We start from the raw sequence: 13,641 nt of genomic DNA on the forward strand, positions 1-13,641 counted from the left end.
GGGATGGAGTTGCCATCACTGAGATTGAAGAAGCCTATGGGAGAAGTTGCTTTTCTTAGGGGTGAGGCAGGGAAGGAGCGTTGAGATCTCCTAGAGTTTGAAGTGTGGCAAAGAAGAATCAAAAGATAAGTACTCTGCCCAAGGTGACACAGTGGATGGTGTTGCCCCCCAGAGCCTTCCCCCAAGACCACCTACCACCACACAGGATCTGCCCGCCATCTGTTGCAGGCTCTACAGACACCCCATCAGGAGAAATGGGAGAAAAGGGACATCCAGAATGCTCTCTAATGAAATGGGGAAAAGATTTCCCCTTTGCTTATTCTTGTGAAAATTACTGAGTAAAAACCTGACCCACCTGGATTCATGTATGTGTAATATGATAAAAATGTCCTCGTTTTTAACGTGGCTTACAGGAAGACCAGGCCATACATGGCCAGCTCTGGAATATGATACTTACATCTTGATTTAGTTATGATACCAGGCAAGACAAATGGAGAAGTCTTGCATGATATCTTGTAAGTTATGAAATATTTGAGTGCCACAATCCAAATGCAAGTTGCTAGCTGTTACTCTGAAAATAAGGGCTTTTGGTTTTTGTTTATTTTTTGGCAGAAATGTCAATGTGTTAGATTATAAATAGGGACACGCCAGATTTCAAAATTATAATCCAAAATCTGAAGAAAATTATGGCCAAACTCAAAAGTCAGATCAAAGTTATGGCCAAATTAAGTGAGATTAATTTTTTTTATTTTTCTTTTAAGATTTTATTTATTTATTTGACAGAGAGACACAGCGAGAGAGGGAACACAAGCAGGGGCAGATGGAGAGGGAGAAGCAGGCTTCCCGCTGAGCAGGGAGCCCAAGGTGGGGTTCGATCCTAGGACCCTGGATCATGACCTGAGCCAAAGGCAGACGCTTAATGACTGAGCCACCCAGGTGCCCCTAAGTGAGATTAATTTTTAAAATGAAGAGTAGTTCTGAGAAATCTTAAGAAGAGGGTATCTGCTAGAGAAACAAGCAGACACTGAAAGCTTTCTTCTTAACTTGACAGGAATCAAAATCTCTGTTGTATTTATTAGTTAGAAGCCCTTGCCTTTCACATTTTGTCTAAGTTATTATGAACCATTATATGTTTATGTTGGATGGTGTCATAGTAGTGAGAAGCCAAAGTGGGTTAGTTATTTATAAAAAAGAGGCTTTCGGGAAATTAGACTAACTTATTTTGTTTAATAACCCAGCCCAGAATTGTAAAAAAGAAAGTTTAACTATTTTTTTCTCTTTTTTAGTCGATTTTCAAGGGAAAAAAAAAAGCTTTGGCTTCCATGGGTTTTATTTTAATCTGTAAAAGTTGAGTGGTGTTGATAAGTACTTCAGTACTTTGAGTGAAAGGACTTAATTGTTGAATGGATTACTGGATTATTTTACCATAATCATTAGATTTTACGAAATGTTTCTGCCAGATTTCAGGATCATGTTAACATTCTAATTGAAGCCTGATTTTTTAAAAATTTTTTTATTGTTATGTTAATCACCATACATTACATCATTAGTTTTTGATGTAGTGTTCCATGATTCATTGTTTGTGCATAACACCCAGTGCTCCACGCAGAATGTGCCCTCTTTAATACCCATCACCAGGCTAACCCATCCCCTCTAGAACCCTGTTTGTTTTTCAGAGTCCATCGTCTCTCATGGTTCATCTCCCCCTCCGACTTACTCCCCTTCATTCTTCCCCTCCTGCTATCTTCTTCTTTTTCTTTTTTCTTAACATATGTTGCATTATTTGTTTCAGAAGTACAGATCTGTGATTCAACAGTCTTGCACAATTCCCAATGCTCACCATAGCACATACCCTCCCCAATGTCTATCACCCAGCCACCCCATCCCTCCCACCCCCCACCACTCCAACAACACTCAGTTTGTTTCCTGAGATTAAGAATTCCCCATATCAGTGAGGTCATATGATACATGTCTTTCTCTGATTGACTTATTTCAATCAGCATAACACCCTCCAGTTCCATCCATGTCGTTGCAAATAGCAAGAGCTCATTCCTTTTGATGGCTGCATAATATTCCATTGTATGTATATGTATATATATATATATATACATATACAGACCACATCTTCTTTATCCATTCATCTGTTGATGGACATCTTGGCTCTTTCCACAGTTTGGCTATTGTGGACTTTGCTGTGAAGCCTGATTTTTAACTAAGAAATCTTATTTAAAACTAGGAAACCCATGGAAATGTGGTCTAGTCTCATGAAGAAATGCCTACATTTAATCAAGCTTTTTGAAAGATATTTTAGTGTGCAAAATAAAAGTTCATATTCAAGTATAAGAACGTTCAAGTTCATATTATTTTATTTAACAAAATGCTATGCAGAGTTTAACCATGCCATGGGCACTGTTCCCAGTTCACCGGCTCCTGATTCTGTGGTCTCAGCGTGAAACTCATATGATCTTGATAATAAGAGCTTGGACAACTAAATCAAGACTAGAGATAAGCAGACCCAATTCCTCAAATTGACACCAAACATGTCATGGTAAATCTCCTAGGCGTGACAGGACTTTGTATTTCTTCCTCTCAGAGCACATGACTGATGTCCAAATTAAGACTGAATCCCCAAGCAGATGGGCATGCCTGCTCAAGAGCACTTCACCTTGCTCACCCAGTGGCAGTGTGACCTCATGATTAGGTATCTAGCCTTTGGAGCCAGCCTGCTTGGGTTCCATCTCTTAGCAGTATGTGACTCGGCCAAGTTGCTTAACTTTTCTGGGCCTCAGTGTCCTTATCTGTAAAATGGGCATTGTGACAATAATGCTTGCCTCCATGGGTGTTGTGACAATGAAGGAGTTAACACATGTAAGTCACTTAGGACTGCATCTTGGCATAGAGTGAGTTCTAGATAAAGCTTCACTATTATCATTACATTATTGCACGGGTCGGCAATTAGTCCCTGAATCCTTCGGAGATGTGGTAAGTTTTAAAAGTGAATTGAATTTACTCTTGATAGAGTCATTCCAGTCATGCATAGCTAAAATCTAATTTTGTAATTAACATTCGTTTTACATGGGGTCCGAGAGTTGAAGGTTATGGTCTTCCTAACAGCCCCCTTGAGGTAGCCTTCTTACTCATAGTTTTCCTCTACGCTCCTGAACTCCTTAGAAAAACTGCCCTTTTCCATTCAAACTGATCTGAGTCCCTACAGGGACTTATATTGGAGGAGCTGACATGTTGGGGGAACCTGGTTTTGGACGAGACTGTGTCACATTCTGGACCATAAGCAGAGCCTTTACAAACCTCTGTAAAGTCTGGCTTACTTCTCATTGCTTGTCCCCTCATTCGTTTTTGGAACTCTTTGCACCAAAGCTGCCAAAACTGGATGAGCTTGTTTAGCTAGTGTTTGCCAAATGAAATGTTGAAGGATATCTGGAAAGGCAGACTCAAGGTCCCAAGACTTCAAGATCACTGAGAACCCAATGAGTAATAATATAAGGGCAATAAACAGCAAGCATTATTTAGCTAAACAAACTGATGCTAAAATAAGGGGAGGTGGTTTGATTGCTTCATCCAGAGGGATTACTCAGTGTTGTCCTTATGTTCAAATATTTATGTACCAAGGTCAAGAATTCTCGGGACATGATGCACCAATATTTTTCAACAAGTCATGAATTTTGACTACAAGTCAAATTTCAGTGTGGGTGGAGTGATGGATTGCAGGATGCCTTTGAGTGTCTCCCCTTCAAAAGGAGAGAGTGTGTGCACCTGAGGAGACTTCAGGGGCAGAAGCCACAAGAGTTGGAAACTATTCTTAGCTCAGCCTTGGACTTGGAGTTCATTCCCTTCCGTCCTTCAGTTTAGGTAAGCATCAATTACTTATCTAAAATTTATGATAAAAACTTTTCCATACACGTAATAAGAAAAGTACCAGTAATTGATGTTTAGAGGAAATGTGCTTTCTTGAAGTCTGCTTAGGGTTGTTGTGTCTCTTGTTCTATTTGCTAGTTTCTGTGTTAGCTCAATCCCTTCCCTGACTTTTTAAGAAAAAACCATCTAGTTTAATGATTCTCTTGGTGAAAGGAAAAAGAAAACATGTAATATTTTTCACAGACCTCCGACTATCCTCAGAAAAACTCTGGTGAACCTTGGGGACAAGTGGAAGCAGGTACACATTTTTGAGGGTTTGGCGTTGTGTCTAGGGCAATTACTTAATGATTAACGGTCGACCCATCACTTTCCTATATTTTTAGTTGCTTTGTGATGACTATGTGCGTGTACCCCTGCATGTGGGTCACATAGCCCCCAGCCTGGGTGGCTATCTGTGGTTTTACCTTGGCATTTATAACATCGTATTTTCCAGGGTCTGTTGAATTTTATAGTTTTAATTTGTTTCAAAAATAGAAACTAGTTTTCTTTCCTCCTAATTCAGTTTCTTCCAGTACATTCTCATGATACTATGAAATAGTATGACTATTGTAGGGCCTACGTGGCCCAAAGTTTCAGTAGGAATAAGTGCAATGTTTCAGGTCTGAAATCCTGCTGTTATACATATTTATACGTAATAAATACCTGTTGATTGATTAGTTCTCCTGGGGGAGGTATTGAACAAGCAAAAATCATGACAATAAGTATTTTGCTTGTGATTTTGTATGATTTATGTTTCAGTAAGACCTTGAAACTCTATCCTGCTGTAAATCTCAAGGGATACCATCAACCTCCTAGGGGAGACCTTCACCATCATATGTCACGGATTCACCTTGAGTAATCTCAACAATCAGTTACCAGCACTTGCTCTGGATTGATAAGCTGAGAATGAGACTTTGGGTTGTGGCACTTTTAACAATTCTCGTACATTCCACAGCAGCTAAGTTTAGTAAGTACTACTTTTCAACTAAAATTGTAAAATTTTAAAATTAAGTAATTCCAAAAATATTTGCCTTGTTTTTGTTCTTAAAGGTTTTATTTATTTATTTGAGAGAGACAGCATGATTATAAAAATTTAAAATTAAGTAATTCCAAAAATATTTGCCTTGTTTTCGTTCTTAAAGGTTTTATTTATTTATTTGAGAGAGATAGTGTGATTATAAAATTTTAAAATTAAGTAATCCCAAAAACATTTGACTTTTTTTTTTAAAGATTTTATTTTTTATTTGAGAGAGAGAGAGGTAGCACGAGCTGTGGGGAATAGCAGAGGGAGAGGGAGAAGCAGACTCTCAGCTGAGCAGGGAGCTTGACACAGGGCTCGATCCCAGGACCCCGAGATCATGACCTGAGCCGAAGGCAGATGCTTAATATAACCAACTAAGCCACCCAGGTGCCCCATCATTTGCCCTGTTTTAAACTGCTTGCTTCTGGTTGTTCCTGGAAAATTCATTTATGCCCTGCAGTCATTCTTCATCACTAATCTCTCAGGACAAATTCTTCACAAAAAATATATCATAATTTTAGTTTTACCTATTTAAATACATCAAAATTTAACCTGCTGCCTGCATGTAGGAGAGAGAGAGAGATGTGGCTGCTTTCTCACTAGAGCAATGTAGGAGGGTTAGCTCCAAGTTAACGCACTAATCTGTGGTACCCAGTAGAACATTTCATAGAAGATCTTTATCATTTACTATTCTTTCTCAGTGAAAGTGTCACAAAAATGATCCTTTCTATATTTAATCCTAGAAGGACAGAATATAAGAATTATAATGTTCTATGATCATTTCAGGATCCCATTTATGCTTTGTTTGTTTGTTTGTTTGTTTTTTGTATCTGCAGGCAAATCATCCTGGGGCCTGGAAAATGAGGCTTTAATTGTGAGATGTCCTAGGCAAGGAAAGTCTCGATACCCTGTGGATTGGTATTACTCAAAAACCAACAAAAGTATAACCACCCAGAAAAGAAATCGTGTATTGGCCTCAGGGGAACGTCTTAAGCTTCTCCCGGCCAAAGTCAATGATTCTGGAATTTATACTTGCATTATCAGAAGGTATTAACCAGGCAGCCACCATAATCTTCGGCTTGTTCCCTTTTCTTTGATAATTGATGGTGTGAGCTGTCCTTCCTTTCTAGACCTTTGTGGGACAGCTGGATTTATAAAGTGGTTTGAATAAAAGAGTACTTCTAGGAATGCCATCAGATTGGGGTTTGGGTGATTATGAATTACTTAGAGGTAGAATGTCAAGAATTAATTTGTAGTCCAATTAGGAAAAGACCTAGCTTTCCTAGTGACCAAGAGAACTGAGAGCAATCACTCACTTTGGCTGGAAGTAAGAACAAACCAGCAAAAAGACCCAGTAATCTAGATGTTGGGCATCAAGGAGGCCTATGTGGGTGCAAAAGGGCTCTCACCAGTGCCTTAAACCTGAGAGGTAAGCTGAAGAGGGTTGTGTAAGATTGTGTGCCTGCAAATTACTTACCCTACATATATATTGTTAAATGTTTTGATCTTGTGCCTGTATTTGGTACACACAATATGTCAGATGAACTACATCAAAATGCAGGATGTGTATAGTTAGGTGCCTAGGTTCTGAGGTCAGACCAGTTTTAGTTTCAAATTCATGTTCTGTCACTAGTTGGCTGTGTGATGCCAACAAGCGACTTCTCTGTCCCTCTCTGTCATCTGTGAAATACATATGATAATATAGCCTACTTCAAAGCATCCTTATGAGAATAAAATAATGTAATGTTAGCACCATGAATGGTACATAGAAAGCTCTCAATAAATACCACTTAAATCTTTGTAATATCCTTGGCATGAAAAGGAGATCTGTTGTATAAAGAAATGGTGAGGGAGTCATTTTCAGGGCTACCACAGGGGCTATGTTTTATCTCAAATGCAACACAAAAAGTATTTAAAACTCTAGATTTTTATAGATATTTTTAAATAAGAAAACAACCCCTGTACATCAGTTGTTTGAAGGGAAAAAAAAAAGCAATATTAAGTAAAAGCTTAGAATTGGATAAAGTCATTTCATTTCATAATCCTGAGTAACTTTTTAAATCGTTTGACTTATTTTAATAGTCCTACCTTCAATAAGATTGGATACGTAAACGTCACCATATATAAAAAAAAACCAGAATGCAATATTCCAGATCATCTGATATATTCAACAACATCTGGATCAGAAAAAAATTCCAAAATATATTGTCCTACAATTGACCTCTACAACTGGACAACACCTGTTGAGTGGTTTAAGGTAAAAGGACATTTGGGGGAAATGGATGAAAATTACACAAAACAGGTGCAAGTAAAGAGTCGCTGAAAATGGAATGGAATTTTTCGTTGCAGAATTGTAAAGCTCTTCACGGGCCAAGGTATCACATACACAAGACCTTTGTGCTGATTGACAATGCAACTAGCAAGGACACAGGTGATTATACATGCAAATTTATGCACAATGAAAATGGACTCAGTTACAGCGTGACGGCAACCAGATCATTCGTCATGAAAGGTAAGCTACTGAATTTAACAAAATACAATATTTGAAAAAAAATAATGTGGGAGGAATTGTACCCTTCTTGTTGATTTTCCTAGACTGCAGACCCCCTTATCTGCAGGGGATATATTCCCAAACTCCCAGTGGATGCCTGAAATAGGGGATAGTACTGACCTTATATATACTATGTTTTTTTCTATCCATACATACCTATGATAAGGTTTAATTGATAAATTGGACACGGTAAGAGATTAGGAACAATAACTAATTGAAAAACAGAAGGATTACAAGAAAATACTGTAATAAAAGTTACCATAGATCTTAGCAAACTCAGCATACAATGTTTTTGTCTTTCCTTATTAAGTCGAGAGCTTTCACCTTTTCACCTCAAGGAAGTGCTCAATGGCCTCTCTCTGGCTTTTCTGCATTGCCTGCATCATTACTCTTGTGCTTTGGGGGCACTAGTAAGTAAAATAAGTGTTACCTGAACACAAGCAGTGGGATACCATGACAGTCTGCTCATAACTAAGAAAGCTATTAAGTGGCTAAAGGGCATGTGGCAGATAGAGTGTGGATCTGCTGGACAAAGGGACGATTCATTTCCTGGATGGGACGGAGTGGGGCATTGTGAAATTTTATCATGATACTCAGAACTCTGAGCAATTCAAAATTTATGAGTTGTTTATTTCTGGAATTTTCAATGTAATCTTTTCAGACTGAGGTTGACCGTGGGTAACTGAAACCCTGAAAAGTAAAACCGGGGATCAGGGGCACTACTATACTTCATGGTCCTCCCTGAGAGGTCCTCCAGCTTCATCTCATCTTGCACATTCTCTACAACAGAGCAAAGAGCTTTTCTAAATGTGCTGTCAAGATCTCAGGAATGTTAGAGGGAGTTTACACTACTAATCTAAAGCCAAATCTGTTCTCTCCTCTATGACTTAAACTTTTCAAAGATGGCATGATCTGAATCCTAATAAACTTTTTTTGGATGGCAACATAAGTATTTGCAGAGCTAGATTAACTTTCCTTCTCCCAGTTTGTTGTCAGAAGTTCTGTAAGTAGAAAAAAATCTATTTAATCTCTAATATAACTAACTGGATTAGAAATTTAGTGAGAAGTTCTATAAAGCGATGGATAGATATTGTTGGGTGGTTTTTAATTGTCAACCCAAAGTTATCAGGAGGCAATAAGTCAGCCAGAATGTTTATTTGGGATCAAATAATTGCAGTTTGGGGTACACAGATTTGGGTAGCAACCCAACTAGTGTCCCACTAGGGAGCAAAAGTCGGGGGATTTTAAAGCAAAGAGGGAATGCATGTAGACATCATTTACAAATAATTCTAGTGGGTATTAGCAGTAGAAAGCTAACCTTCATTTAATATAATTGGTGACTAAGGCTGTCACAAGCAAGTCTCTTATTGTACCAAGTTGCGGATGTTTGGGTTCATTCTTGGAATATTTATAGTCTCACTAGTTCAAAAGTTCATAGTTCTACCAGTGAGGACATGGGGCCCATCTCCTTATTGGCCTCCTGGCTCCATTTCAAAAGCTCTTGACATAAGTGACACCATTCCATTTCACCTTTCACACAATCCTGGTTTGCAATACTTTCTACATTATCAATGACCTCAAGTAGATAATTTGATTCTAAAGAGTGCTTTTCAAATGTTAAAGTCTCTAAAACCTATTGGTGGTGAAATACCTCACCATCAAGGGTATCAAATCTACAAGGAGTCGGGGTTTCCTTAGTATCACATTATTCTGAAATAAATGAGAATCAAGGGTGTAGGAATGCAGCAGTCCTTCAGAAAACCCCCTTCACTGTCTCTAGGCGTCGGTGCCACAGAATTTCCACAATGGTGAAACTCTGTGAGCGGAAGCGTGGACCTATGTGTTTATCATGGTCATAGGGCTTTTTTTCCCCATTCAACAAGCATTTATTAAGTACCTTATATGTGCTGTTGTTTCATGGGACTGTTGAAATCTTCCTTCCTGTAGTGCTGTGCTTATTCTGTAGAATTGTGCTTTTCTAGCAATTGCCAGGTCATGTAGTTTATTTAATGTGTTGGATTAACATTTGTTTTAATGATATAAAAGAGAACAGAAAATATGAAAAAGTATCATAGGTAGTAAGGGAAAGTATTACTTGAATGTTTTCCTTTTCCGTTTGTGTGTATGTGTGTGTGTGTGCATGTATTTGTTGCTGTGTGTCATTGTCAGAAAAATATGAGAAACATTGCTATGAAATAGGATAGAAATATGAAAACACAAGCTTTGCATTGATCACCATCCAATGCTCTCTTAATATTTATATTCTCTTTGTCTTTGATTTAAGAGGAGGAAAGCTTTTCTTGGTTTCCAGTAATTATAGCCCCTCCGCAAAATGAAACAAAAGAAGTGGAAATTGGTAAGAAAACTTTAAGAATGCTATACATGTTACCTGAAGAATCCTTCCGTATGACTCTTGATCTGAATTCCCCAAGCATGGGTCAGGTAGTTAACGTGCTGGATCTTGGGGATTAAAGGAAATGTGGTGTGTAGAAATATTCACCTGAGCACTTGCTTAATATTAGGAATACCCAGCATTTATATTTGTATTGTACTTGTAACTCATGGTGCTTTCACACATACTATTTTACTTCATTCTTCTCTCCAGGAGGTGGACTTTGTTCCCAATTTATGCTTGTGGTTACTTAGGCTCACGTAGGATCAATGACATGCCCAGGGTTGTGAATAATCAATGATAGAAGGATCAGAACCCAGGTTTCCGACTCTGCCCATCTCTGTGTTCTCTGGTTCCCCACCGGAAATGAGATACAGCTCAAAGTTCTTGGCCTATAAGATTAAGTCCCTTCATGAACTGGTTCTTACTGCATCCTGGCTCATCCACAGCTGTTAACCCCACTTGCCCCGTGTCCCCACCGCGCTGACCCCCTCACAGTTGTTACACTAATTAAGGCAGCATTTCCACGCTCTTTCTTGCTTTTGTTCATGTTGTTCCTCCTTCTCATCTCTCAACAGTGAGCTCAAATACCACTCCCCAATGCCACCCTCTTCGCCTGCCACCAGAACCTCCATCCGATCAGGTCCAAGGAAACCATTTTCGCATACGGCCATGGCAGTGCTGCTCCCTAGAATGACTTCTCCCTCTGTATTCCCAAGTCGTTTGTCAGTTTTTCCATAGAAGACTAGAATACCTTGTATTTTAATCATTTGAGTGTGCTGTTGTCACCTTCTGAGACACTCTGCATTCCTCACCCCTCTGCATACTTCTGGACCCAGGAACCAAGGGCTCAGCAAGGGATGGCTGAATGCATGTCCCCAAGCATGAGGGCAGCCCCCATGCTTTCAGCTCAGGGTGGAGGAAGCCTCAAGTAAAAGGAGTTGTAATAATGGAGAGTGCTCTTGAACGATTCAATACTGGGATTGTAGCTGGGTCGAACAAAACAGTTTTACCAACCAAGGGGCTTCCAGAGAGATGAAGAGAATTCAGTAAAATGAGAAAGATGTGGAAGAAAGAAGTCACAATTTAGATTAAAAAGAAGCCCTACCTTATAATCTGGGATTGATGAAGCCAGAGTTATTTATCTGCTTAGTTTACGCAGCAGATGAGAGGCAAGTGGGAGCAGAGCTTCCTCCAAACTGAATGAAGGGGGTGGAGGCAAGGCGGGCCTGGGACAGGGAGGGAGGTGCTAACAATAAGGGAGGGGGATGGCATCAGTTCCCGGCACACACCAGATGTTCAGTGATTTTTTTTCCCACTGCACGCACTATTGGCAGAACTGAATTTTACCGGTGAATTTCGTCACTTCTCACCTAGGAAAACGAGCAAACATACTTTGCTCTGCTTGTTTTGGGAAAGGCTCTCGGTTCATGGCTGGCGTCCGGTGGAAGGTGAATGGAACCACAGTTAAGAACTTTGGTGAAGCAAGAATTCAAGAGGAACAGGAGCAAAATCAAAGGTATTCTTATGCTGAGGTTAAAACATCCCCTTTTCCTCCCACACAATTTGCAACAGCAAAGTAAGCATTGAAAGTAACATGTCCTCTTTTTAATTTTAGCAATGAGCTGACTTGTCAGAACACCATTTTAAGAATAGATGATGTGAGAGAGGAGGATTTGTTGCTGCAGTATGAATGTCTGGCTCAGAGTTTGCATGGTTCGATACGGCACTCCGTAAGACTAAAGAGGAGAAGTCCAAGTAAGGAGTGTTCCTGAGACTTTGGTCACCCGAGTTAGCTGCATCAACTGTAAGCTGAAAGCATTTGCTTAGAGAACAATGTGTTGGAGTGTGGCTCTCAAGACAATGGAAGTGGCCCATCTCGTAAAATGAGCCTCTCCTCTTAAGAGTCCTGACCATTTGTCGTATGGTTTCCCTAGTTGCTTCTCTACAGCTTTACTTTCCGCTTCTTCCTCCCCTCCCTTCTCTCCCTCCTCCCACCCACCTCTTCCTTCCCTTCCTTCCCCCCCGGCCCCCACCTTCCCTTCTCGTGTTGGCTCCTCTTTAACACCCAACTGCTTCCTTGGCCATCCTTCTGCTTTTATTAGCTCTCTCTGTCTCACTATATATGAAAGACAACACACTAAGAGCAAACGTGAACATGCTCTTTGTTACCTTTCATGACTTTTATGACATGTCATAAACGCGTTCCCTTTTATAATTTTTTTTTGGTCCTGAAGAATGCACATTTTGTTAGTGAGGCCTGCAAAGTGGATGAAAAAGTGAAGTGCTTAATTACTGCCCGTTCCAGGAAGAAGATCTTAGATGCTACTTTGTAGTAAGACATCGTATGCTGTCATTGTTAAACTTTATAAAACATTAAATTTATCTATTTATTTATTTTTCTACTTGCAAAACCGAAAGTATTTACCATCTGGTCCCTTCCAGAAAAAGTGTGTGACCCTTGTATCCTGTCTCTTTGAAAAAAAAATTACTTGTGCACTAATACCATACTGTCTTATTTCCTGCAGCTGTACAATCAACTTTGATTTTGGGTAGAGTAAATCTTCCAATTTTGTTCTTCAAGATTGTCTTGGCTATTCTTCCACCTTTGTATTGCCACATAAATTCTCTTCAGATACATTTGGATTATAAACATGTTTTGCTACAAGTTACATAGAAAGTTTTATAGCTTGTTTTATAATTACTTAATGTGTAGTAGAAATCTTTCCATGATACTAAATGTTCTACACCATGATTTTTAATGGCTTCATAGTATCCCATTATACAGAGAAACCATCATTTATTTCACCAAATACATTGTTTGGCTACGTGTCATTCTTTTTCTGTCTTTTTAAAGATTCAGTGTCTTTAAACTAAAAAAAGAAAACACAACCTGTTCACCCATTTCTCCCACACTCACCCCTATCTCTGGTAACTACCAATCTAAATGTAGGTAAAACTCACGGGAAGTGTGGTAGTTCAGCTCATTTCTTTACTATATCTGTTATTCAACATGCAATTCAGGTACCACCTTTTGTGAGGAGACTTCCTTGGCCACCAGTTTGGAGTCTGTACTCCTTCCAGGTGTTCCTGTAGGGCCCTGTCTCTATCTTTACACTCATCACACTTACAAAAATCTATTTGAGAGTCTGCTGAATGTGACTCTAAGCTCCATGAGGGCAGGAATGGTGTCTCATCCATCTTTGTGGCCTCCATCTGTAGTGCAGTGCCTGGTACCTAGCCTGCACTCAATAACAATTTGTTGAATGAATAAATGAACGCATACCAAAGTTATCAAGGAAAACGATTTTTGTACATTTCCATTGCTCTAGCTATAAGGCCTAATTATTCAACAAAGCAACAGTTTACATTTATGTTTGTTAGGGTGGATAACCTTCCCAGTAACTTGGAAAGGCCAAATTGGTTAGTTTTATCTGAATCTAGCATGCCTTCAATGACTTCATTATAATTTGATGCAATAAAATATAATTATAACAAAAATAGGAAACTGACTACTCTTCAGTAGATCACGTTCAGACACTATATATAATCTTTTACAATGTAACATTCTCTTTCACAAATAATCAGCAGCATATGGAAGCAAGGTGCAGAGAATGATCTGTCTTGGGTACAGGTAATAAGACACATTGTAAAGAATCTGAAACAGCAATAAGACCATCTAAGAGTCATTGTGGGTTTTTTAAAAGATTTTATTTATTTATTTGAGAGAGAGAGAGAGAGTGAGTGAGTGAGCGAGAGAGAGAG

At 39.1% G+C, this 13,641-nt stretch overlaps 2 protein-coding genes across 5 annotated transcripts in view; one reads left to right on the forward strand and one right to left on the reverse strand.

The window, feature by feature from the left end:
- Window positions 1-13,641, reverse strand: part of LOC112821706 (large ribosomal subunit protein eL19-like) — a 475,653-nt gene that overhangs the window by 63,294 nt on the left and 398,718 nt on the right. The window lies entirely within an intron of this gene.
- IL1RL1 (interleukin 1 receptor like 1) overlaps window positions 1-13,641 on the forward strand; it is a 37,894-nt gene that overhangs the window by 12,108 nt on the left and 12,145 nt on the right. For 2 of the 4 annotated variants that reach the window (XR_012379883.1, XM_073897911.1), the window contains exons 2-10: window positions 3,628-3,867; window positions 4,117-4,171; window positions 4,672-4,879; window positions 5,770-5,980; window positions 7,016-7,190; window positions 7,283-7,445; window positions 9,769-9,840; window positions 11,254-11,395; window positions 11,495-11,634. Coding sequence is in view for 3 of the 4 variants with exons in the window: in XM_073897911.1 (XP_073754012.1) it covers window positions 4,819-4,879; window positions 5,770-5,980; window positions 7,016-7,190; window positions 7,283-7,445; window positions 9,769-9,840; window positions 11,254-11,395; window positions 11,495-11,634 (964 nt within the window). In the remaining variant the exon portion in view is untranslated. The remainder of the gene's footprint in view (window positions 1-3,627; window positions 3,868-4,116; window positions 4,172-4,671; window positions 4,880-5,769; window positions 5,981-7,015; window positions 7,191-7,282; window positions 7,446-9,768; window positions 9,841-11,253; window positions 11,396-11,494; window positions 11,635-13,641) is intronic. The other 2 variants (XM_073897912.1, XM_025869063.2) reach the window with 2 other exon arrangements.

This window comes from Callorhinus ursinus, unplaced genomic scaffold, assembly GCF_003265705.2.
Source record: "Callorhinus ursinus isolate GAN/ISIS: 27379988/994484 unplaced genomic scaffold, GSC_fseal_2.0 scaffold10, whole genome shotgun sequence".
Lineage (NCBI taxonomy): Eukaryota > Metazoa > Chordata > Mammalia > Carnivora > Otariidae > Callorhinus > Callorhinus ursinus.